This window comes from Dermacentor andersoni, chromosome 10, assembly GCF_023375885.2.
Source record: "Dermacentor andersoni chromosome 10, qqDerAnde1_hic_scaffold, whole genome shotgun sequence".
NCBI lineage: Eukaryota > Metazoa > Arthropoda > Arachnida > Ixodida > Ixodidae > Dermacentor > Dermacentor andersoni.
Window position 1 is genome coordinate 125,163,597 of NC_092823.1, and position 24,868 is coordinate 125,188,464.

The window sequence follows — 24,868 nt, forward strand, 5'->3', positions numbered from 1 at the left end:
TGACAGTACAGTCGCGCAGGACCAATCGCCTAATGCAAGATAGAACGCAAATACGCATCTCACGCTATAAGCGAGGTGTCGTGTAAAGCGATATATCACCTGATTGCTGCATCCGGGAATGATAGGGTGTAAACATGGGCGATGTGATTCTAGGGATCATATACCAACATACGCACAGCCCAATGTTGAAGCCAGTGTTTTCAAAACCTTGGGACGCTGCTGTGGGGTCTATGAATTGCGTCAGTTTCCACTGTGAACAAATATGATAGATAATAGTTAGCCTCGTTTTAATGGTGGAAAATATTATGCGGCAAAAATTAGTGTGAGCACAGTGATGTCTCCACTTTTTGCGATGGTGTGCGCGGGTTACACTTTATAAAGAACCTTTTGGAACAGCGCTACTCACAGCATAATATTGTTATATTTAGTCTAGGCAAGAAAAGTGATTGATATTTAATTACAATAGTTTGCCTAACGGTAACCGTGTCATGGAACTCTGACAGAGTTCCATGACAGTACTGTCGTCGCAGGAAAGAAATTCAGCTGAGAGATTAGACTTGGGTCTATTGTAGCGTGCAAAGACGGTTTCCAAAAGGCTAAATTTGGCTCGCCATATACTTTAGCGCCCTTAGTGAATAAAAAATAGGTCAAAAGAAATACGCCTCACGACATTGTGGGCGCATTACGAAAATGAAGTTCGGAAACATAGGTCCAGAAAAAAAAAAACGAAAACATGCCTGCGAGCCCTGGAAAATGGCAATTCCTTCCTTCAAGCAGTCGTTAAGTAGGACGCCGGTTTTTCAGCAGGAAAAGCCGGTACCGCGCAAAGTGTTGCTCCCGAATCACTGCTACAAGGAAGCACAAGGCATCGGAGCAGAGTGCGAAATTGAAGAAAGAAGACAAAAGAAATGGCTTCACGTCTTTCCTTTTCCTCTTGCTCGGTGAAATAAAAAATAGAAAGAAAAAGGTAGTTACTTTCGGATGACGACCGACCGTTTCCGGCTTAGTTTCGTATTCAGCCGTCACGCGCACTCCGCTGCACCCCCTCAGCCGCAGACAGCATAGCAGACGATCGACGCGGCGTCGTCTGCTGATTCCGTGTCGTCTGCATGCGAAGTAGCCGCCGCGCAGCGCGTTCGCATAACATGATCGCATGGCTGCAAGTTCTCTTCCGCTTTATACTGGTCCTGCTGGGAGTCAAGGCTGTTCGGCGGGCGACCAAGAGGCGTCCCCGTGAGTGCATCTTGAAACCTCGAGAAAAAGAAAAAAGGCCGGTAGCGCCAAGCCTTGTTTTCCTCTTCCTCACTTTCCCAGCAATTTTGCCGTCCCTCGTTTTCGTTTTTGCTTTCTTTCCTTTGATCTCAGTGCGCTTGCTTTTTATATCCGCATAGGGCGATACGCAGGTGGCATCGTATACATATTATTCGGGGTCACGCGTTAATTACGCTGCGCGGAACGAGGAAAGTGGGAACGCAAATAAAAGTGTCCACTGAATCCCAGTGTTGACGTAGTAGAGTTCTCTCAACATCACTTAGTTGTCCGGATTCTGACAAAACGAAGTTGAATTTCTTGTGGATGGACAATTTAGATATCGCGGTGACATCTCAATGGGCGGCCACTGGGACATGCGTTCTGGGTATAGTGTTATAATTACGAAAATCAATATGGTGCGAGCAATAGTCTAATAGGACAATATATATATATATATATATATATATATATATATATATATATAGAGAGAGAGAGAGAGAGAGAGAGAGAGAGAGATTATTTCAGTGTTATGGATTTTTTTAAATAGCCTGCTGCAGATAACATAATTCTAGTCCTTCAGCTCGATTATCGAGAGGAGCTCACATTACTTGCACAAGAAATCGAAACACATATCCAAGTAATTGCCAAAATCCACTAATTATTTTTTGAATAAACTACTTACGGCACATACTGCAATTTACGAATTTTAGCCGGTGAGGTTGAAAGGCATATCCACTTGGAATGAACTTCCAGAATGAAGCGTTTGGAGATTATGCGCCATCAAACTTGCCGTAAAAATGCGCTGTTGTACCACTTACGTTTTTTCAACGAAACATTCTTTTATGCATTGCAGCACAGGAGTAACTGGAACGCTTATACTTTGGGAAATAAGATATCGAAACTGGTGTCATCCCGGAAATTCATTTGCATCGTCTTGCAAGCTCACCGGCTACAGTTCCTAAATTGCAGTATATTCCGTAAGATAATTAATTTAAAATTTAGTTAGTGCCCTATTGCTAATTAGATGTATGTGAGTTTCGATTTCTTTTGCTATTAATGTCTGCCTCTTCAAATAATTCAGCTCAAGTACTATAATTATGCTATCTGCCAAGGCATTTTTTAAAATTCCACAAAACTTAAAAGTGATCCCCATTTATATATATATATATATATATATATATATATATATATATATATATATATATATATATATATATGTGTGTGTGTGTGTGTGTGTGTGTGTGTGTGTGTGTGTGTGTGTGTGTGTATGTGTGTGTGTGCAGAGAGAGAGAGGAGAGGGCACCCACCCATTGATTGGACTCCTGTTCGTACGGTATCTGAAAAAAAGTACAGGTGCACGTAGAAAAGCAAAAACAAACATTTCATTTCGACGTTTCAGCAGGGGCCCGGCCGGAACGACGAAAATATTCTTCCAATATATATATATATATATATATATATATATATATATATATATCGTTTTTATCAAGAATGAAGTTCTGGCAATACATAAAAATAAACGGTGGGTCTGATCTTGGGCAATCTTTCGTTGTGGGTATGGGCCACTATGTGCAATCATTATCATCATCAACATAGCATGAAGTTTAGGTATGCTTACCATCAAGCGGTTGCTGTAGTAAAAGAAAAGCTTCATCGCTCATCGTTCCTGCTCGATCCGAGGTGACTAAAACATTACTGCATAATTTGACTGAGCCTATAGCCAGTTGTATGTATGTATATTTTATTACATAGTCATAAGCTAATAGTCACAGCTCATAGCTGTTTGTGGCTGCGACCATTATCTTCCGTCGCTGACAGCGTGTTCAGGATCGCTTCTTTTGCAGATTCGCTCGTAAATTTCTCCAGACATTTGTCGCGTTTCTTTTCCTTGTCTTTTTAACTCTGTTGACATCCAATTCCTGCACTGAAAGGAAGCTTTAGCTCGGAAGCTCCTATCCAAATCTGTGGGAATGGAGAAATAGTTTTTTCTCGCCAACCGTTCCACCGAACTTCATGAGGTTTGTTGTATTCAAAAGACAAAAGTCAATATATAGTGACTGTAGGGAGCAGACCTTTATTATTTGAGCGGTCGAATTTTTATAAATAAGCTGATATTCCCGACTTGCAAGATATAAACTATCAAGTTTACAGCTCTGCAACTTAACTGTAGTCGGATACAACTTAAGTCTGTAGTGAAGCCCCGCCCATGACCCTCATAACGGCCAGCCATTGTTCCTTCGCGAGGCTGCAAAGCGTTCGTACTTCAAACTTTTACTGTTACCAACGGTAACCTCGGAAATAAAATTATTAGCGCGTAATTTTATACGTTTTCCTTCGTCTATTGTAGTGGAATGGTGAAAGTCTAATTCTTTATTGAACTCAAATAAAATGCTTGCTTCGCTACAACTATTTATTGCCAGGTTTCACTTTAGTTCGCAGTGAAGTTTCATCGGCGAAACGGGCTCAACAGTGAAATTAACTGTGCCGCGGACTTTTGAAGAGTGAAATGCTCAGACTCCATACACTTTGTCCATGTCTGTTGCACACCTCATCGCTTCCGCCGATGAAAACACTCTTCAAGAACAGCAGACGCTCCGGAGGTATCAAGTACGACGCCATTTTGAAAAGTTCCCATGGCGACGTTTTTCTTTGCTTCTGTGATTGGCTAGCGGACTAACACAACCCCGCGAGGTTCGTGTGCCTTGGTTGCCAACTGTGTGATATATGTATAATTGCCGATGTATGCATAATACCGCCATTCGAAGTATGTCACTAGTCTGCCTTTAAGACTTTTGAAAAAACCTTGCAATAATTGTAACACGTTCGCGTAATCTGGAATACAGCAACAATATACAACACATTTGTTCGCTTTATATGCTCTTACAGATGGAGGTTTCAGAACTTCGATATGTGCTTCAGGAGTAGAGTTATGGATTTCTAAAATTTGTGCTTCTATTTCTTTTCTACTCACCAATTTTCTCCTATGTTTTTGAAAAACTCCACGCCCTGAGCTAAAACTTTGCTTCCTACGGTCACGAGAACTTAACTTTCGCTATCGAAAGCAAGACATTTCATTCGGTCGGTTGGTCCAGCAGTTTTCTCTTCAAAGCTTTTGCATGTATGGATCGGCAGCACCGGGGTTGACCCTGAGCTAATGCTTCCTCTAAATACTAAATGGCAGCCTGATGTTATTTTTCACCTTTATGCGTGTTTTATGGCGCCGTCAAATTTTGTCGTGACCTGCTATATACGAAACTGGAAGACGTTTTATAGCATCGCTATTTCTGCGACTATGCATGTTACGACTGCGGAGGTGTTAACGCTTTGCTATGGTTGCTGAAATGCGGCAGAAAATTGCTCCCACTACCTCCTCTCCCTTCACGTAGGATTTGACAGCGGCGAAAGGAAGAAGGAGTCGTTTATTGATATCGAAACGAAGCTGATTGGTCAGTCAGTGAGTCGATCAAGGGCTAGTTATTTAATATAGTCAAAGATTAACTGCTCGTTCCCAAATTATTTCATTGTCGAATATTCAGCTAGGATGGCGAGTCAATATCATTTCGTCAATGTTCGTGGGATTCCCGAAGCGCGCAAAGGCTGACGCGCACAAAACGCTGCTTAAAGCATAAAAAAAACCACATGCCAGAAGCTCGATAACGAGAGTTCAGCACAAGCTCCGCCCCCAAAACTGAGAGAGTAAGGCTCCTCCGCGATGACGTCACGGAAATGAGTGACCGCACATCGGCTGGCGCATCTGTACAAGTTCTCTGCGTTGGGTAGTGGTGCGCTTATCGCTGCACAATTATTACCGATGACAACCTAATAACGCAGTAACCGATACAACGCCGTATAACTCGAATCGAATGAGGCGGCCCCCTTTCAATACCGGCGTCTCTCGGGAACTATGTTTTGGATCGCGGAGGAATAAAAAAGCAGGTGCAGTGCTGTTTTGCAGGCGAAGCTTACTGGCGCCGAATTGTTGGGTTCGTCATCGAGTGTAGAGTGTCATCGTCTAAAGGTTCTTCCATTGGAATGCAACTGAATCACCTATTGGACGCTGTAGGAGAAAAGCGTACCTTCAAGGGCGTACAGCGTCGGCCCCTCGGATAAGGACAGCCATCCGTTGAGGATAAAATGCCAGCGTTGCGTTTCCCTGGGCGTGTTTCGCCTTGAACGCATGATACGAAGTCAGCGATCGTTTTCCAGTAATGCCCTTGTTGACTCCTGCGATGGACCTGCATTATCTGCAAGCCTTAGCTTGGACATATATACTTTGCCCAGCGTTTGATCAACATCGGTGTCGGGCTAAGTATCACATGCTTCAGAAAAAAAAAAACTGCTTGGGTAATTGATGAAAAGCACATTTGCCCCTAAATGGACACACACACATGAAGGTGTATCTAGATATAGCAACGGTATGACGGTGACATATCGTCGTCGTAAATGTCTCCGTCTTCCTGCGTGTTTGCTTTTGGCGGCAAATGCGCCTTTCAGATCATGCGGTTGTGGCGTTTTCTTTATGGCCTGTGTTCGTTTTGAGTCGGCTTTTCGTTTTAAACAGATACTAAAGAGCAACAGTAAATCAGTTTAGACTCGCAAAGTATTCGTTAAAAACTCAATATTCATTGATTTGGCTGTAAAAAAAGTATATTATTGTTATAGTGGAGAAAAATAAGGCCAAAGTTTTTTTTTCTTGAGTTTGATGCCTGTAAATCTCAGTTCTAGGACGTTAGTGTGAGGTTACATATTTAGAAGTACTTCTCCGTATTTTGGGCCGCTTTTAGCGTAGGAAAAGTCTGAAATATTACTATATGGTAATATAAAGTGCATCAGTGGCGTTTTTCTCATCGGTACGCCTTATTAAAAACGGCTTCATCAGGCGTGTGTGAAAGGTACTCTATCGTTCGAGTTATCCGCGGATCCCTTGGAAATTTAAGTTGTATATAGTAAGAGTGTCTTCACCATGTATGCTTCCTATGTAAACGCTAATGCTAAAGCAGACGAAGGGTTTTTGAACGTCACTGTTAATAGATTACGTGTTGAAATAGTCACCGGTACATTGTTACATATGAGCGGAAACCGATTCAAACGAATTGGTTGGGGCAGCTCCACGGTCATCGTGAACGTATACACGGCGATTTTAAATTTATCTGTCTCGCAAACACGAGTACACTGTAGAATACTTTACACCCATCACTCTTAAAAAAATTTACACCCTTCGCGGCTTATCTTGTCCCACAATGGTAATCGTCATCTGTCTTGCCCGCATTCCCTGTCTTTAAAGGGACACTAAAGTGAAACAATAAATCAGTTTAGACTAATAAAGCAATGTTTGAGAACCCTGCAGGCAGTCATTTCAAAATAATATTTTGATTATCAGATGAGTAAAGGAAGGTCGAAGTATCAGTATTTGAATTTCGCGCCGGAACCCAGACGCCGGTATACGTCACTGTGACGTCAGGGATTCCAAAGTATGTTTTCCCATTTGGGCCGCGTTGGCTAAGTAAAGCTTCCCGAAACTTGCCATGTTTAATATTTGGTTCCTTTACAACACAACGTAGTCAGTCTGTACCGCTATATAATTAAGTAGGCCCTCGAAGACGCCATCGAAATCCATGACGTTACAGCCACCAGGTGCGGGAACTTCAAGGAGGCGTCGCCAGCCATCTTTCGTTCTTGCGCTTTTTCTGGCTTACCAAGTGTCTTATTAAAGTAAGAGTGGTGTTTTTGGCGTCATAGAACGGTAATTTACTGATGCAGAAGAAATCATTTTTCTCTTTAGTCCGGTGCTTCCAAGTCACGAACAAGCCGCGCGTTATCAGTGGGACACAGCATTCTCGACAGGAAAGCATCGAGCACAGTTTTTTTTTCTTTTTCAAGAAAGGAAACACAAGCAAGGCAGATACCGGTTACTGCGGTTACTGTTGTGGGACAAATATACGCGCCAACGGGTGCAACCGTTTTAAGAGTGTTATGTGAATACTCGTGTAAATTGTTTTATAACTCACACTCTTACACTCTTTTTGGGCGTAAGGGTGTGACTTGTAGGCTAATTTACACCCTTGTTCATTTTGAAGGGTGTCAATTATTTTGCAGTGTATACGAGCCGAAAAGTCGCAACTGAAGAGCGTTGTTCGCGAGTTCGCTGCATCGCGAAGGTGAAAACCTGCGAATGCCGGTCATTCCGTGCTTCATTGGAAGCGGCTCACGTCCATGTGACTCATAGAAATGTTCCTCGTATCCTTATTGCCATTTCCTAATCGCTTATGAGTCCTCGAATACTCTGGTTCTGATCGAATAGCTTGCCTAACTTTTTCTAAATATGTATAATCCCATCATTCAAAAGTTATCGAAGGCTAGTTAGGAATTAGCCGTTAACAATTGTGTTATGTGGATTTATTTTGCTTCATTCTGTTGAGTGCATGCTGTTTTTATGCTGAGCGTACTTTGAAAGTTTGAAGCGTATCCCGGCTACTTTTTGACGATGTGACGGTATTCTATTAGGTGTGCACATTCATAAAAAAGTCCGCGCGATCACTTTCCCGTGAACTTAGCTATGCACAGACAGAAGCTGCAAACGACATTCGAAATAGCGCTTTTTTCTGTTTTGAATAGAGGATAAATTCGACAGATTCCTCTGCACAATGGCGGAATCCGCCATACTGTCATATTCATCATCTTCTCAGCTCTAATTGGCTCACCAGGTGCCTACGACTGCTCCGATTGGCTCAAAACGCAGACATGACGCAATTCAACGTTGTGGTGGAATTTGACAAGGTCTATAGAACAGCACCCCAGAGAGAGAGAGGATATAAGGAAGGCAGGGATGTTAACGAGTCAAGAGTCTGGTTTGCTACCCTAGGCTGGGGGAAGGGAGAAGGGGAAGAGAGAGAGAGTATAGAGACGTGCACAGGCAGTCATTGAGTCAAAGCCGTTCGTGCAAACCAGACGTTCTGAGAAAGCACAGAAGTGCCTTGACTGCCTTAGCCGATGATCGGTGGGGACGGTGCTCTAGTACTCTCTGTTCACTCAGAGGACGATCATCTAATTTCCTCAATGTGTTGGGCAAATATATCTAGTAAGGTTAGTGCATGAAATATATGCCACCACTGCGGCAGTGCTGGTGGCGACGCCTCGTGTTGGTTTGAGCAACCATATAATGTACTAGATATATCCTTGTGTTGCACTGTTCTTCTGTATTCACGTACACAGATAAAAAAAATTAAGATCGCTTTCTTGCTAACTATAAGCAGCTGCCTACATACAAGCAGGTAAGGGGACTACACAGTCGGCTACTGCCTGTGCTATCGCACAGAGACGGCAAACGAGGTATCTGGAAAGCAAAATTTTGTATGATAACACAAAGGGCACTGCCGGTTTTTTTGGAGCCCGATCAAGCAGTCTGTCTGAGGACAAGATCATAAAGAAGCAAATATATTCGAAACTGGCTGAGACCTGTGATCTTCTGCAGAAACAAAACTCCGGAGACAATCCAGTACATCGTAATGGAATGCGAAGATCAGAAGATATCCACCCGACCTTTCACAGGCGTTGAGGTTCAAAGCTGAAAGCAAGAGAGGATTGTACTATCAATGCAGAAAAGACAGCAGGGGAATATGGGTGCGGGATTGCCACAGGCATAGGTAACTTTATGAGATAAAGCAGAGATAGGCAGGGCAGAACGCTAGATTCCTATGTACGGGAACGAATCAGAAAGTATTTGCCCCTATATTTTATTATCCAAAATTAGGTACATACAGGTAATTACAAGTATACGTACTATTCTACGTACCTTACACTATTTTTTTCATTTAGTCCACATGCGGGTTCAGACATTTGTCTCATCACGGCGCTAAATTTGAGATGCACCATGTGCCATGTTGTCGTCAGTCAGCGACGCACGCGGCCTCCCCGTACGCTCATTGTCATGCTAGTCTTCACGGCCTTTTGCGAACTCACAACACCACCACATCACGCTTCTCAAAGCGAGACACCTTTCTCCATACGTGGGCTGCATTTGCCCGTGGACTTCGATGGGCGTTCCTCCCTTTCTCCACAGAAAACGAATCACGCTTCGTTGCTCGTACTCCGTGGGCACGGTGTTAGAAGTATTTGTGTCCGTGGGTACAGTACCGTGGGCGTGTGAAGCACAACCGCCATCTTTGATGGATGGATGAGTGAATGAGGCTCAACCCTCTGAATCGGGTGGCGGCGGCGAGCGCCACCTAGCCTTGAATGGTACTATATGTATGCATACAGGCGGCTATGTTTTCAATCGTAGAGTTTCTCACTACATTACCTAGAGGAAAATCTGGCGCTGCGGCGCTGCTGCGCATCCTAGACGAAGATGAAAACAGACTGGAAGGAGAAGCGGCAATAAATTACATCCGAAACGCAACAGCCGAATCCTTCCAAGGCAATGACGAGGTTGTACTTGAGAAAAAAAATAGCATGAAAGAGACCCAAGTGGAAAAGGAGCTGGTGCTGACAAATTTAAACTGGAAGAAAGCGGAAGAGAAAATTCCTAAGCGCACAGCCACAGGGCTAGACGAGGTTCCCGTTAGGCTGATAAATGAACTGGGACCAAAAAGTAAGGAAGCTCTGGTGAAAGCAGTGGAAAAAATTTTAAGAGATAGACGAATACCAGACAGTTGGTGACAAAGTAGAATGAATTTAATTTATAAAGGTAAGGGGGAGAAAGACAGAATTCACTCGTATAGACCGTTGACCATTACATCGGTAATATACAGGCTAGCAATGCAGGCAATCAAATTAAAGCTTCAAGCATGGGCAGAGAATAATGGCATTTTGGGAGAGCTTCAGAATGGCTTTAGAATAGGTAGGCGTTTGGATGATAACTTGTTTGTTCTTACTCAGTGTATCGAAATATCAAAAGCAGAAAGCAGACCGTTGTATGTGGCCTTTTTGGACATTACAGGAGCATACGACAACGTAGACCGCAACATTTTGTGGGATATTCTGGAAGGGGAAGGCTTAGGTAACGATTGTCTACAGCTTTTGAGAGAGATTTACTTAGAAAATACCGTTTGCGTTGAATGGGAAGGGATGAGAAGCGCGGAGAAAGTTCAAATTAACAAGGGACTGAGGCAGGGGTGCCCTTTATCCCCGCTGCTGTTTATGATGTACATGGTGAGGATGGAGAGGGAGCTAGAAGGAAGTAATATCGGGTTTAATCTCTCATACAAACAGGCAGGTACAGTAATAGAGCAGCAACTCCCAGGTTTATTTTATGCGGACGACATTGTGTTGCTCGCTAACAAGCAAAGTGATTTGCAACGTCTGGCTAATATCTGTGGACAGGAAGGCAACAATTTAGGTTTGAAATTTAGTGTTAGAAAATCAGGTGTTATGGTATTCAATGAAAACAGTGAACAGACAGTGGAGATACAGGGCCAAGAAATGCCTCGGGTAACAGAATATAAATACCTTGGTATATGGATAAACGAAGGCAATGGATATATGGAAGCACAGGAAAAAATCATAACAGTCAAGGGGAAGAGAAATGCAGCCATAATGAAGCACAGAGCGCTATGGGGATACAATAGGTACGAGGTCCTACGAGGTATGTGGAAAGGGGTAATGGTTCCAGGACTTACTTTTGGAAATGCGGTTGTTTGCTTTAAATCAGGGGTACAATCAGGGCTCGACGGGAACCAAAGGTCAGTGGGTCGCCTCGCATTGGGCGCTCACGGGAAGACTACAAATGAAGATGTGCAGGGGGATATGGGCTGGACTAGTTTTGAAGTGAGGGAAGCTCGCAGTAAAATTGAGTATGAAGAACGGCTGAGGAATATGGACGAAAGTAAATGGGCTGGGAGAGTGTTCAGGTATCTGTACAGGCAAAACATTGATTCACAGTGGAGGAAAAGAACTAGGAAGCTTACCAGCAAGTATGCGGCCTGTGGGGTGGGCAACACAGCAACAAAGAAGGTCAAGGGGAAAGTTAGAGAGGCGGAATTAATCGCATGGGTGGCGGCAATGGAAAAGAAACCTGCCATGAGTAACTACTTAAGAGGAAAAAACGAAATCAGGAAAGAAACCATTTATGATAACTCAAAGGGAAGCTCATTACTTTTCGAAGCGAGATCGGGATGCCTTAGAACACGCACCTATAAAGCGAGATATAAGAAGGAAGAAGAAGCATGTGCTTGCTGCGGTAAAGCTAGGGAAACGACGGAGCATATTTTATTAGAATGTGAAGACGTCTACCCAGCGTTCGATTTAGGCACCACTGGCCTCCTTGAAGCCCTTGGGTTCAGCGGGAGCAGTGGTCAAGCAAACAGGTCCGCAATAGACATTAGTAAGAGGCGATAGGTGGATTGGTGGAAGAAAAGTAGGGAAACGACAAAAGACGGAGACGTACAAAAACAGTTCGCAATAGGGGATCAGAAAATTTGGACGTGTTAGTTCATAGTGTTTTTTTTTTCTTTTCTTTTTTCATCGGTTAACCTAGGTAGGATATCAGGCAGCATAGTAGCAAGAGCTTGGTGGCGCAACCCACCGCCCCGTTCCAAAGGGGACGCTCATAACATCCATCCATCCATCCATGCATGCATGGGAATGCCGGTATATTGTGACTTCGGATTGGCATCGTTCTCGGAGAGACAGGATACCTTGAAGACGCGCTTGGCAAACACCGTTCCGTCTGTCACAATGATTCATTTTCTACTAAAACAGCACGGGAAAAGCTGTTTTGGTTTTATTATTACGCAAAAACATGTTTTGTTTAACTATGAGAACTTGTTATTGCGTGTACGATTATATGATCCGTAAAAAGTATCAGCGGGCTGCTAAAATTGGAGGACAGACGACAAGGTTCGCGATCGCTTTGAAACAGTTTGTCGTCTGTTCTTGCTTTTCTTCGCTTGGTCATGCATTGTAGGTGAGTAAAGATGTAATATGCGTGAATGGAAACATTTTATAAAGATTTTACTTTGAGAACGCGTTATTTGTGTAGCCATATCCACGTTTTAGACGAAGCCTCGTACAACACCAGCCAACACGAGCCTCGCAGACATATATACCGTCATTCCCATGACGGCACGGTGCCCCCTTAAGAAACTCCCATAGACGGTGGCGCCAGATTCCCCTCTAGGTGTTATTGTGAGAAACTCTGTTTTCAATATCTGGCAGCAGCGCCGTGCCGCGGAGCTACCGGCAGATAAGGCCGGACGGTCCAAGAAAGGTCCACCGCTGGGAACGGATATGCTGGCTTCGCATTTACAGCCGTAATTTGGCTAAAAAAACAGGGGCAAAGACTTTCTGATTAGCCATCGTATATGTGGTAACGCTTATCTCACACAGGCTAGGCGATTGTTTGATAAGACACCCTGATTTAAAGAGAATTCAATGAGCGGATTCCGTATCATATATATAGCTACATTTAGACGCCTACGCGTACTACGTCATGCCCTGTGACGACTGTGCTTCTTGGATAACGCTGTGGGCAAAAGTTTAAACGCAAGCTGTTCTGTTATTTCCCCTTCGACGACGACGCATCTTCGGCATGCCTGCGTAAAAAGCGACTGGCCTTCGATTATCGATTGCTCTCACGGCTTCGAGGTTTGTACATAACAAGCCTATAATCATTTCGCAAGGTGCCGCAATTAAGGTTTTCTCTATTATGTCTGCGTTTCTATTCTGCGCTGCCACTGGCGCGGCCGAGCCCCACCGACGTCAGTCGATCGAGGAGGCCGCACGACGAATGGCATAACCGTGGCGGCAGTGATTGCTATCGACAAGGAAAGGTTGTCTCGAGTTTTCGCTCCGCGGCGTCGTAACAGTGCGAATGCTATAGGTTCGCACAACCGGTTGCTAACGCGCAATCGACTCGGAAGCTGTGCGCTACACTGCGTCGGTGCCTCGGCGCATAATCGGGCGGGAAGAAGAAAAGTGGTGTCCTTCGATCGCGCTCAGGTCACGCGAAAAACGAAAAAAAAAGAAGGCCGAGTCGAAGCGATACACAAAAAAGAGACACATGGAGACTGTAGAAGTACACTCTAGTAAAGGGTACGACGCATGTTGCGTAGCGCGTGCGAGCGTGCGAGTCTCCGCGGCTCAAGATGGCCGGGCAACGAAGGTTGTCCGTGCTATATATATATATATATAGCACCACCGCATACTATATATATATATATATATATATATATATATTGATAACGTGAGCATGAATTGGAACGTGAACTGATCAGAGAAAATGAGTGATCGGAACGTTTGTTACGCGTAACTGCGTGGAAGTGCGATTTGAAAATCGCTCTGTAGGTGTAGTAACCCCAAGTGCACATACGGGAATGCGTGACGGCTAGTTTCAGATTGATGTTGATCGTATAATTATCATCATCATTTATGTTTCTTAAAAGCCCCTGGTGGTGTTCCACTTTTATGACGGGAACAAAATGAACTGCTAAAGATCGTAATATTGTTAGGGATGTCATGAATTTGCTTGCAGCGCGAATGGTGAAAAGGGTAGGGGAGACACGAGATGGTCCGAAAAAGCCGATTCCAAAACGTTGCACCGCTTCTTCTTCCACTTCTTCGCTCCTCCGGTGAGGCGTTACATTTGCCCCCGGGGCAGACGAAGCTCATTGGGCGAATCACAGTACGCGCTGATGGTAAGGTTTCAATGGTGCGACGTGCACAGCTTGCGTCTTGCGCGAACGGCGGTTATCAGCCGTCACTTTAGCGATGACGTACAAGCCATACGTCACTGAAGCATTTGAGAATGCCGAAGGGGCCTCAGTACTTAGAAGGAAGCTTTTGACAAAGTCCTCTTTTCCGAACAGGTGTCCGCAGCGCCGCAGTATTATTTGTCGAGCCTAAACAGAGCATGCACAACAAAATATCATTAATTAACATTTGTCAATTACCAGCGTATGTAAACCTAAATGGTTAGGGTGTGTTCCATTACCGTCATCAGACAATTCATTCTACTATTAAATTGCATCAGACAGGTAGGAGTGGTTAAATGCGTTAGTTCAGCAGTGAAGATGTGTGGGCTTCGAGTAGAAATACAGAAGGAAGTGCGTTTTGGAGGAAACAAAAACGTGCGATGAAGTTATGAAATTTGGAAAAGTTTCGTTATTGAGTATGGATTATGCCACTGTTACAAATGTAGGTGAACCTGGAAATGGAGCAACGCGTTGGAGCAGTCTCGGAATAGTTCTCATTTGAATTTGTGCGGATATATAGTCGGATAAAATTCAAGTCTGCACTGAAGCCCCGGCCACGCCCTCATAACCGCTAGCCACTGTTCCTCCGCGAGGCTGCAAATAGTTCGTACTTCAAACTTTCCCTGTTACCTAAATAAGACTGTAACCACAACAATATAATTATAAGCGCGTAATTTTGTATGTTTTCACTCGTCTATTATAGAGGAACGGTGACAGAGAAATTCTTTATTGAACTGAAATAAAACGGTTGCTTCTCTGCAACTATTTATTGCCAAGTTTCACTTCAGTTGTCAGTGAAGTTTCATCAGTAAAGCGGGGTCAGCAGTGAAATGAACTGTACCGCGTACTTTTGAAGAGTGAAATGCTAAGACTCCATGCACTTTGTCTATGTCTGTTGCACACCCCATCGCTTCCGCCGATGAAAAGACTCTTCAAAAACAGCAGACGCTCCGGAGGTATCAAATACGACGCCATTTTGAAAAGGTCGCATGACGACGATGTTTGCTTCTGCAATTGGCAGGTGGAGTAACACAACCCCGTGCGGTCCGTGTGCCTTGGTTGCCGACTGCTGTGCAATGCAATGCAGCGATGCAACGCGGGCAATGCAGTGATGAATCTTGCTGCATTGCCATTGCAATTACATTCGCAAGTCTTTGTAAATCGCAGAACTGAAAGCTGGGCGAGCAGGTGATTATTCCTTGTAAAACTAGCCCGCACAAAGAACGATGGACACGGGTAGTTTTCAAACAAGCGCTGTTTGTAAACTACCTGTTTTACCAGGAATATCTTAGGGAATTGTGATCTTTAAGGAAGAGACAAGTAATTACGTGCGGTCGTTTCAAAAGCTAGACGTACCCATCGTCAAGCAATGGGGATGTATAATAATACCAGGATATATGCCCAAACAAAGGAAATACCAACTCAAGCGTCCACCAAGATAAACTAAAAATGAAAGGGAATAGCTAAATGCACCAGCAATGGAACATAGAGGTCTTAGGGACTACATTAAGTATGCGGTGGTGCGTGAAACGTGGGGATAAGTAATAGTGCTAGCTAATGCTCGCAAATGCAATCCTGTGCTATAAATCAGAAATTTTAGCCGGGTATGTCCTGGCACACAGAAATTTCGGGGTGGCACGTGCCCGATGGGCATATTACCATTCACAGAATGCTCGAGACGTAGACGTCTACAGAGCATTGGTGGCGCCATCTCGTGACGTTGAGTTTAACTAAATCGCATAACGCTAGTATTGCAAGGATATGTGCTATGTGCAGCTTAGCTTGTGTATTGATGATGTCGGAAGCAAAAGCATGAATACGTACACTCTATTTTCTTTTTCCTTCAAAAGTATAAAACAATAGGAAACATAATACAGTTTATGATACTATGTGGTTCAACATACAACCCTAACATGTCACTACCGTCGATGTTGCTGCCGTCCATGCCTCTAGTGTTTCGTTACTCCGTAAACTGCAATACGTATAAGGACAGGTTAAGGCTCTATCAAACGAAAACACAACTCCAAAGGGACGCGTTTACTTTTTGTGGGTATAGGACGGGTTTTTAAAATGCTACAGGAAAATTTTTGATAGTATATTTGCCCCTGCTGTTTGCAGTTAAGCTATGGGAAACATACAGAACATATCTTAATGCAAAGTCATTCCATTGAGCCCGAACTGTACCAAGCAAGCAGGTAGATCCAAGAAACGTTTGGCCCTGGGACGGTTTAAGGGGTACTGACACAATATTTCCGAGTTCTCATTTGCTATAAATGGAGCTCCGGGACCTTTGAACCATAGGAAAAATACAGTCAAGCCTCACAACGCTCTAAATAATTTCCCTCTGAACCACGAACGTCTCTTCAACGTCTATAATTGCTCCAAACGTCAACGTTTTGAAGTCACGTACATGTTACGTCTCGCGTACGTGCCGTTTTTATAAGAAAAAGCGTTGCTGTTTATTGGACGTACTATCTACATGATTGTTAGGCTACCAGATAATGTATTGTGGATGTATATAGGATACCATTCAAGTACCAATTGATAGGTCTATTTTATTGGTGCACAGTGCCGTTTGAAAAGTATCAGCTAAAGTTTGTCTATATATATATATATATATATATATATATATATATATATATATATATATATATATATATATATATGTGTATATATATATATATATATATATATATATATATATATATATATATATATATATATATATCACATGGCATGTCAGTGTATTTTGTAAGGACCTGACAAAACTTTTTCGACCACACATGAATAGTTGTCCTCCCAGAGGCGTTTGTTTTTCTTTTCAGTTCCCCTATGACGAACGTTTCCTCACTTGTTCAAATTATAGTTCTTGACTATCATGTTTGCATGTCATAAGTTTGCATCTACTCTCCTATTTCCGCTTTCAATTTACTCCTAAAATGTGAGCTAATTCATTAATATACTTGTACCAGGTGTGAGGTCCTGAAGAAGAGGGACTCGGCATGCCCACGTGATGGGCGTGCGTGAGCACTTATGCGTTCACGCGAAGTATCTGATCTTGCTGTGTGGCGTTCTCCCCCTTGCACCTGTCACATAGCGCCTACTGAGGAATTAATATTTGCCACAGCAGGCAATATGCAAAAGCCCTGCTAGGCCAGGCAGCCTCGCGACTTTTTGTTTCACAGCAATGTTATTGAAATTTTATGTTCTATTTACGGTCTGTCAATAAAAGTATGCCAAACTGTTCCCACACAGTAATGTGAATGTACAAAATTTCATCTTGGTAACGCAGTTGTAGCGCATTTCAGCCTTTCACTAATATCCCAAAAAATGTAACGAATATGCTGCAGACATTTGTATAACATCCTATCAACGTAAAAAAGAGCACTTTTGACTGTACCGACAACTTTATTTTCACGTAAACTAGAGCAATTTCAGTCTCTATTGGAGGTGTTGAATCTCCTGGCAATTTTCGTGATCTATAGCATTAATGTAATGGCTTTCCTGCAGTCAGTTTAGGTTTTGTTTATACTGTGTTGCGACGTCACGACGTAGTATCCTAATGGGAAGCGAAACCGAAAGTGCTTGTAAGAAACCTACTATGCTAATTTATATACGGCGCTCTGAGGTTTCTCACTATATTTTCTAAAGTATAGAGGTATAAAGCTTCACTTTACGAAAAAAAATGAGTAGTCGAGAATATCATGTCAGTACCCCTTTAACATGCACAGTGCAAAGATAAGCAAGAGGGTGTCTGCAGGATTGGTGGAGAAGAGTGATAAGGGTGATTTAAATCTGTCTGGGCATAGAAGAAGTTGAAGCACACCGCACAAGAAACCACAGTGCTCTGCCGGAGACGTGCATCCATACAGTTCAGTCGGATGCCAAAAATGTAGCGGGACCTCGAGCGTCGACTTGTGCCTTTTTACGAGCAGTGAGGTTGGTGACTTCTAGGGGTCGTCTCCTCAGTCAGTGGTCGGTCGTGCAGTCGCCATAATTCAACGACGACCGATCGTCTCTGTGCGTCGAATCGGATTCACTGGCATGGAAGATCGGGTAGAGATGTACGAATAAATCGACTTGATTTAAGAGGTGAACAGGTCAGTCCAACCAACTATGGCAGGGCAGGCTGCTAGTCCAGATGGTGATGACTGGTAATGGAATGAAGTAAATGAAATAAATTAAAAATAGAGAAAGGACGGCGTGGGGAATCAAACGCTCACCAACAAGAGTGAAGATGTCCAGCAGACTGGACTGCCTTATAAGGAAAACAGCCGGTCTATCTTTAGTGGTTCGGGTGTCTGTCGTCCACAGCCTACGAGCACAGTTGAAACTGGCAGTAGCGAAGTAATCCAAGCATCCCCTTTGTTTCCAAATGCGATGGTGGTGGCGCATAGGTTTGACTGTCGCACAGCACGTGGTATATGCCCTCCGTTACCTTCGCGGCAAGGACACAACGGTGATGTACTCACTTGCCAGATCTTTCGATCCATAAAGTGCAGAGTTGGATGCGCGAATATAAAGATGTGATAGCCACTGAACTGAAGCAAAAGAGAAATACAGGAGCTAAATCAGTTCCGACAGCTCTTGATCTGGTTGGGGTTTAAATACGAAATGAAGAAAGTATACAACAACAATTCGGACTTGTTATACGTGTAGTTAGGCCCCACGTTTTGAGGCCACCTCGGCTCGTTCCTCATGATTGTATAAAAAGAAACGGGGATGTGGAAATGCGAGCAGTTGTCAGACCTATTGGAAAGTAAACGACGTCAATCGGCTCAAGCACATTGACCGTAATGGTTTCCCGTTTTGGTCGGAGGTAACGTTCGCTTCAAAACACAATTGAGACCGCGCACGGTGACCCGCCCCAAGCCTTCTCTGATACCCATCTAACTCGCGGAGCTGTTCTGGCTGAGGCCGCCAAACGCCGGCGGGAAGCGCGTAAAAGAAAGAACCCAGAGAATGCGAAGAAGCAAGCCCGGCAATTAGCTTCGTCCCATGGCCGTCGTCCAGAAAGTGGCGCGTGGGGAGAGGAGGAAATGGTCGTGGCGCGAACTTACGTCATGGCTAATCGCAGTGACGTCAACACCGGGCCTTTCCCTTTCTTATTTTTTCTCCCCTCCTGCGCATTCGGGGCTGTGATTACGTCGACGCTGGAGATATGACGTCACCGGCCGGTCAGTCGGCTCTGTTCTTTTTAACCTATAATGCATACGGAATTGGTTGATCGGTGCGATAGGTTCAAGCGTAGCTTCGGCGTCTTTCGAGAAGAGTCGTACGTCGTGAATAAGAATTATAGATCATCGTACGGACTGGAGGGAGGGAGAGGGGGTTTTCAAATATGAAATATAGCCCCTCTTGTTGGTGTCGCTAGTGGAAGTGCAGAAATGCTGGCTTGTAACCGCACGCGCACCACAGCGGGTGTATATCTTTAATTTTCTTCTTTTTTTCATTTATTGCTTTACCGCATGTAAACTTTCAAGCTGTAGTACGTATAGTACACCCGTAAGCAAAAGTATACGGACCACGGGGTCGCGGAAAAAACTGGATTTTTTCGTAATTAACACGCATAAACGGAAACTGACGATTGCACTAGAAAATTCGTAATGCCAAGTTTGGATTGCAGTCTTTCATTTCAAGTTGCATTTACAGACGGAAAAAAATTAGTTTTGTCGCACAATCCCTGGTCCGTGTACTTTTGCTGACGGGTGTGCATCGGTGAGCATTCACGGAAGATTTCTTCATCGTTATTTTTCTTACTGGTACTCGTTTCCAGCGTTGAAGTAAGTGTAAAGAAAAAAAAGATAACAAGGAAGTGATTCTGCACCTGTTCTGACATTGAAATAACAATTAAACGCCGTTTATTTTTTCGCTGTGATTCTCTGTTCACCGGAGTTGCGACGTTCCCAATAAATTACGACGCTCAAGAACTGTTCACTGGTGTAACGTATTCAAATTTAGGTCGCGTCAAGGAATCGCCGTTAGTCGGAGTAATTTCGACCCTCCATTACGACGTCTTGCACGGCCCAGGTCTTGCTCTGGGACGCTAAACGCAATCGATCGATCGATTAGTCAGTCGATCAACCAACCAACCAACCCACCAACCGACCGACCGACCGACCGACCGACCGACTGACCGATCGATCGATCGATCAATCAATCAATCAATCAATCAATCAATCAATCAATCAATCAATCAATCAATCAATCAATCAATCAATCAATCAATCAATCAATCAATCAATCAATCAATCAATCAATCGATAAATCAATCAACCAATCAATTAATCAATCAATTAGAGTTTAAAAAAGACTCGCAATACTGCCGCACAGTGGAACACTTGGATTGGGAGTTACTCTGTGACGATTACCGCCTTTTTTTAATTTTTATAATCCATGACCTCATCCCCTCCTCCCCTTCTTTGTTGCCCCCTGTGCTGTTCTCGCTACGGTCTAGTTAAATAAAAAAAATCAATAATGCCAGTGTAAACAACCGTTCTTTCCTATTTCGGGCGTTAAGTGACGTCTGACGAAATGTTCTGCGTCACAAAAAAGACTTAATTAACAGAAGGGTGATTTCTTTTAAAAAGCCAATTTTGGCAGACGAAGCATATCTCGGAGAGCGGAGGCATAATTGCGTTTCAGATGAAAGAAAGCGTAAATTTGTATGAATTAATCTTAGGAATGGCGAACGTGTAATTTACCGAGCTGACCATAAGTTTTCTTACGTCTGAAAGAAACCTGAACGGAAACTTAACCTAACCTGAAAGAACCTGAAACTTAATTCTGACTTTTATCCACAAAGAAAAAAAGAACGATCTTTTTATTGTAGGATTTATTGTATTGCTTCAAATGTAAGCACGCACTCACAATTTTGGTTATAAAAGGGTGCGTGGAAAAAAAAAAAAGAAGAAAAAAAAAGCTAGGTGGGATGCTTAGATTCGAGTGAATACGGTACTTTACAATTGGACGGGGCTGGCTTTGCCTGGGAGCTGCAACGGTGATAAAGCTCGTTGACGTCATTGAAACTTCATGTCATGAGAACAAGTGCAGTTCGTTCCAAGGAAAGCGTTTCCCACGTGGCGCTGTGGTACAGGAAGAAAAATAAGTACGGCACTTCCTGATTGGTCGCTCCATCGTCCGGTTAAACATGTGCAACCGGATCATTAACGTCGTAAAAATGTGAGACATGAAAACGAGGAACGCACCTATCCTTTCGGCAGAGAAAGTTGCCGATGCACGTGACCTCCTGTCTCGTAGCCTTAAAATGTTACATGAAGCCAACAGACAATAAAACTCAGGAAAACAAACGGGAACAATTTTTTTTAATGATGTGTGGAAACGGCAGAACACCGGGACATGAAAGTCAGTGGCAGAGCCAGGTATTTGTTTCGCTGGGGTCACGCCACTTGGCCGGGGAGGGTGGGCAAGCGGCATGCTGCACTATATCACGTAGTACGTGGTACACAGAATTTGGGGGTGAGATGGGGGTGTTCACATGTCCGGTGTGCGCCTGCACCCCCCCCCCCCCTCCGGGTGTGCGCTTGATGAAAGAGAAAGCAACTTCCGGCGAGTAGAAACCAAACCCACATGCGTGTTGGATTGCGTGTGTTGGTCCCACATATGGCCGGTATGGGACGTCCCGTTGAATAAATCCTTCGGACATCCATAGGATTAAAGTCTTGGGATTTTGTTTACATCCCAGAAGTTCAATCGTGTGAATGTCCGAAGGACGTCTTAAATAAGACATTACGAAATTAATGTCCGCATGTTAGCCACTAGACGTCCTGACCGGTACTTGGACGTTCGGGTCTAATCGGTATGTCCATATGATATTCGTGGTCCAATGGGTGGTACATAGAATTTGCGGGTGAGATGACGATGTTCACATGCCTGGTGTGCGCCCCCCCCCCCCCCCCCCCGCTGGGTGTGCACCTGATGAAAGAGAAAGCAACTTCCGGCAAGTAGAAACCAAACCCATATATATCGCATTATCCGTTTCAGAAAAAGTAAGTGCCTTTAAAAGCAAATTGTACGAAGCGTCAGGATTGCTGGGCTGTTTCGATCCTTTGATAAGAGACCTTGAACTTTTATTTTGTTCAATCAATATTGTGGCAGCGTAGCGTCCCACTTTCCCAGTTCACACAACGACGTGGTAGACGAACCATGCGGTAAACTGATACGGCTAACTGCTGATTAAAATAAAGTAAGAGGTTGATGTATAGGTTGACTTCGGTCACTTCGCAGAAGAGGCAGAGACCTCCAATATAACCTGCGACAACACTGCTTCATAATTTCCGTATCTTCTCACCAGTACTGTCATAAAATTAAGGATTGTTAACACAGGCAGTACCAAGACGTTCCATTGTCAATATTATATTTTCATTCAATAGTTGATGTAGCGTTGTTAGTCATTTTTAACCTTGCTGCGCAGTTACAAATAAATAGTCTACTGACGTCTTCCGAATCACTATTTAATTAACAGTCAAGCAGAAATTTTACGACATAAGATAACATTATTTAAGGAATCTGAAATTAAAGCGCTAGTAATGACGGAGGTAGTCAATTAACACCATTAAAACAACGCAAGCGTAACACGGACCCATATAACCAGCAATACACAACCACCGTACATTTACCTGTGTTGCAACACATTATTTTCGGACGTCCTTATAGCTATATTGATGTTTACTTATGGTACTATTTCTAGCAAACGAGCAGTAGTTTGAAGCTAAACATGTGAAGAGGCTTTATGACTTCATTACTTACTTCCTTGTGAGGGAGGGGGTGGGGGTCGTTCTTTTAATTGTCTTCGCAACGCGTTAATTACACTGACCGTATCCTTTTAACTTCTGCTGTTCGTATACACTCATCATTTTACGATAGGACAATAGGGCGTTATCATCACGTCGCCTAGCTGTTTATTCCTGCATCAAGTTTCCTCTTCTAAGAACAGTGGGGCTTGATCGTGAGGTAGCACGGCAGTTCATGCCATAGTCGTCCCTTAAGACTAAACGTGTTTTGCTTTTCAATTTCGCAGGAAACATTGCAGGCGAAATCTGTCAGGAAAACGGTGCTGCCCTACGTATATAGGTCTTCTGCGATCGTCCTGCGCAAACGTCGTCAGTTTTCAGATCATTCAAAAAGAGCGCCATTACGTGAAAAAAAAAAAAAAAGCATCGCGCCATTTTTCTGATAGCACTCCAAAGATCTCAACTGAGAACCTTTTTGTCAAAATTCGCCCATATTTTTGTGATTACTAAATTACTGCTAACTTATTTGCGCGCCATCTTTGGATTTTAAACAAAACAGAATTTACCAATGCAACTTGCTTTTTAAATTTCGTTGGGTAAGTTTTTCTCACGGGTCATGCGACGATAAAGAAACATTTAAATGTTTCATGAATAACGTGTTGGTTTTGAAGCCTGTTGCTGTAGGAAACTTTGTGATTGTTGCAATTAAAGAGCTATTTCCCTAGGTTACCAGCAAAAAAGAAAGGGGGGAGGAGGAAAAGATACCTGTCATGCGTGCCTAAGAGGCACGCCCCAAAACCTGGAAACATTCGCGGGTTTCTCTGCGTCGCTGTAGGGCGCTGTCGTGTCCGTAAGTAAAAAAGAAAGAATCATTTCGCTTATTTCGTTAATGCCTCATGCTTTTCTTTTATTCTCGACTGACGGCGTACGCCGTTTTCTCGTACTTTGGTGCGCCTTCGGCGCGTGCCCATTCCATGGCCTTACGTGGATCATCGGGCAGTTATGGCTCCTTATTACGCTTTTCCGCCTCGCCATACCGTACGATGCTCGTACGATCCACAGCTCCCCCCACCCACCCAGCACCACCACCGTGAGGGACTCACGCCATATCGTACGATGCGTCGTGACGATACCGCCGCGTCTGTGCTGTTGGCCGCGAGGCGCCCGTTTCGTAGCGCCGGCAAGTTACGGCCGCGTCTTGGAATGCTACGCCTTTCTACCTCCGCCACGCAGCAGCAGGTGCCACGGGTAAATACACACCAATAATATCGACTGTCCGTCCTTTTTCTCTTTAGCGGCCACATTTGCATATTCCACGCGATGCCCGTACCTCGACGCGCTCGCTTCCCGGTTGCCTCTCCGTAGCAGACGACGCCGCGCTTCGCAGACCCCCCCTGCTTGGCCAGGGGATTGGTGGTTCGCGCCGAATGAATGAACGCCGTGCTCTGGGTGCACTTGGATAAGCGTGTGCGATCAGTGACCTCCCGGTGACGGCGATCCGCTGGCCTTGTCAAGTGTATCGGCTCCCGCGACTGTGCCTTTATCAAGCCGAGCTAATCGACGCGCGGTTCGAGAGCAACGTGAGGGAGGCTGCCATGGCTTCGCGACCGAGCTGTCGGGTACGTAGGAACGGCGACGTCTGCTACACGCCGACTGCTTCGCCCGCGAGTGAAGGCGCTAGGCCTAACCTGCGTGCTTTCCTCATTTTTTATGTCGTCTGCCGTGCGATGGTTCTTCACACACCGCTGCGACGCGTTCCTTTTTTTTTTCTCACAACACGTTCACGCCTGGCGAGCGATTAAAGACTCATTAGCGGGCCGGGTTAGCCGCTAATCTCGCTCGCCCTCACTCTCCGAGCGTTGATTATCTGGCGCTGCACAGAGGAAAAAAACGTAGCGCAGTGTCGTCCGTGTTTCGCAACTCTAGCGGCGTCAACTTTTGTGACCCTAGAGCAAGCACCATGCTTGCATGCCACTGGCTCAAGGTACGCCTGGGTGAGGGTGACGAAAAAAAAATAATAATGAACCGAGAATGGAGAAATAAAATGACACAGGGGCTGTTGTTGCGGGAGGGCCCTTCTAGAGAGGAAAGTACACCGATGACTGCTCGCAAGAAAAGTCGTTGGGGCGAGTAAAAAAAAAGGAGGGAAAGCAAATACGTAAAGACGTTTGTGGA

General features: G+C 44.2%; 1 protein-coding gene across 7 annotated transcripts in view; it reads left to right on the forward strand.

Annotated features, from left to right (window-relative positions):
• Positions 1–24,868, forward strand: part of ACC (acetyl-CoA carboxylase) — a 101,935-nt gene that overhangs the window by 8,941 nt on the left and 68,126 nt on the right. Inside the window, exon 1 of one of the 7 annotated variants that reach the window (XM_055078010.1) lies at positions 1,146–1,233. The exons of 4 other annotated variants lie outside the window; for them this stretch is intronic. In XM_055078010.1, the coding sequence (XP_054933985.1) occupies positions 1,146–1,233 (88 nt within the window). Of the gene's footprint in view, positions 1–1,145; positions 1,234–23,668; positions 23,942–24,100; positions 24,313–24,868 lie in introns of those variants that run through there. 2 more of the 7 variants (XM_055078014.2, XM_055078013.2) reach the window with 2 other exon arrangements.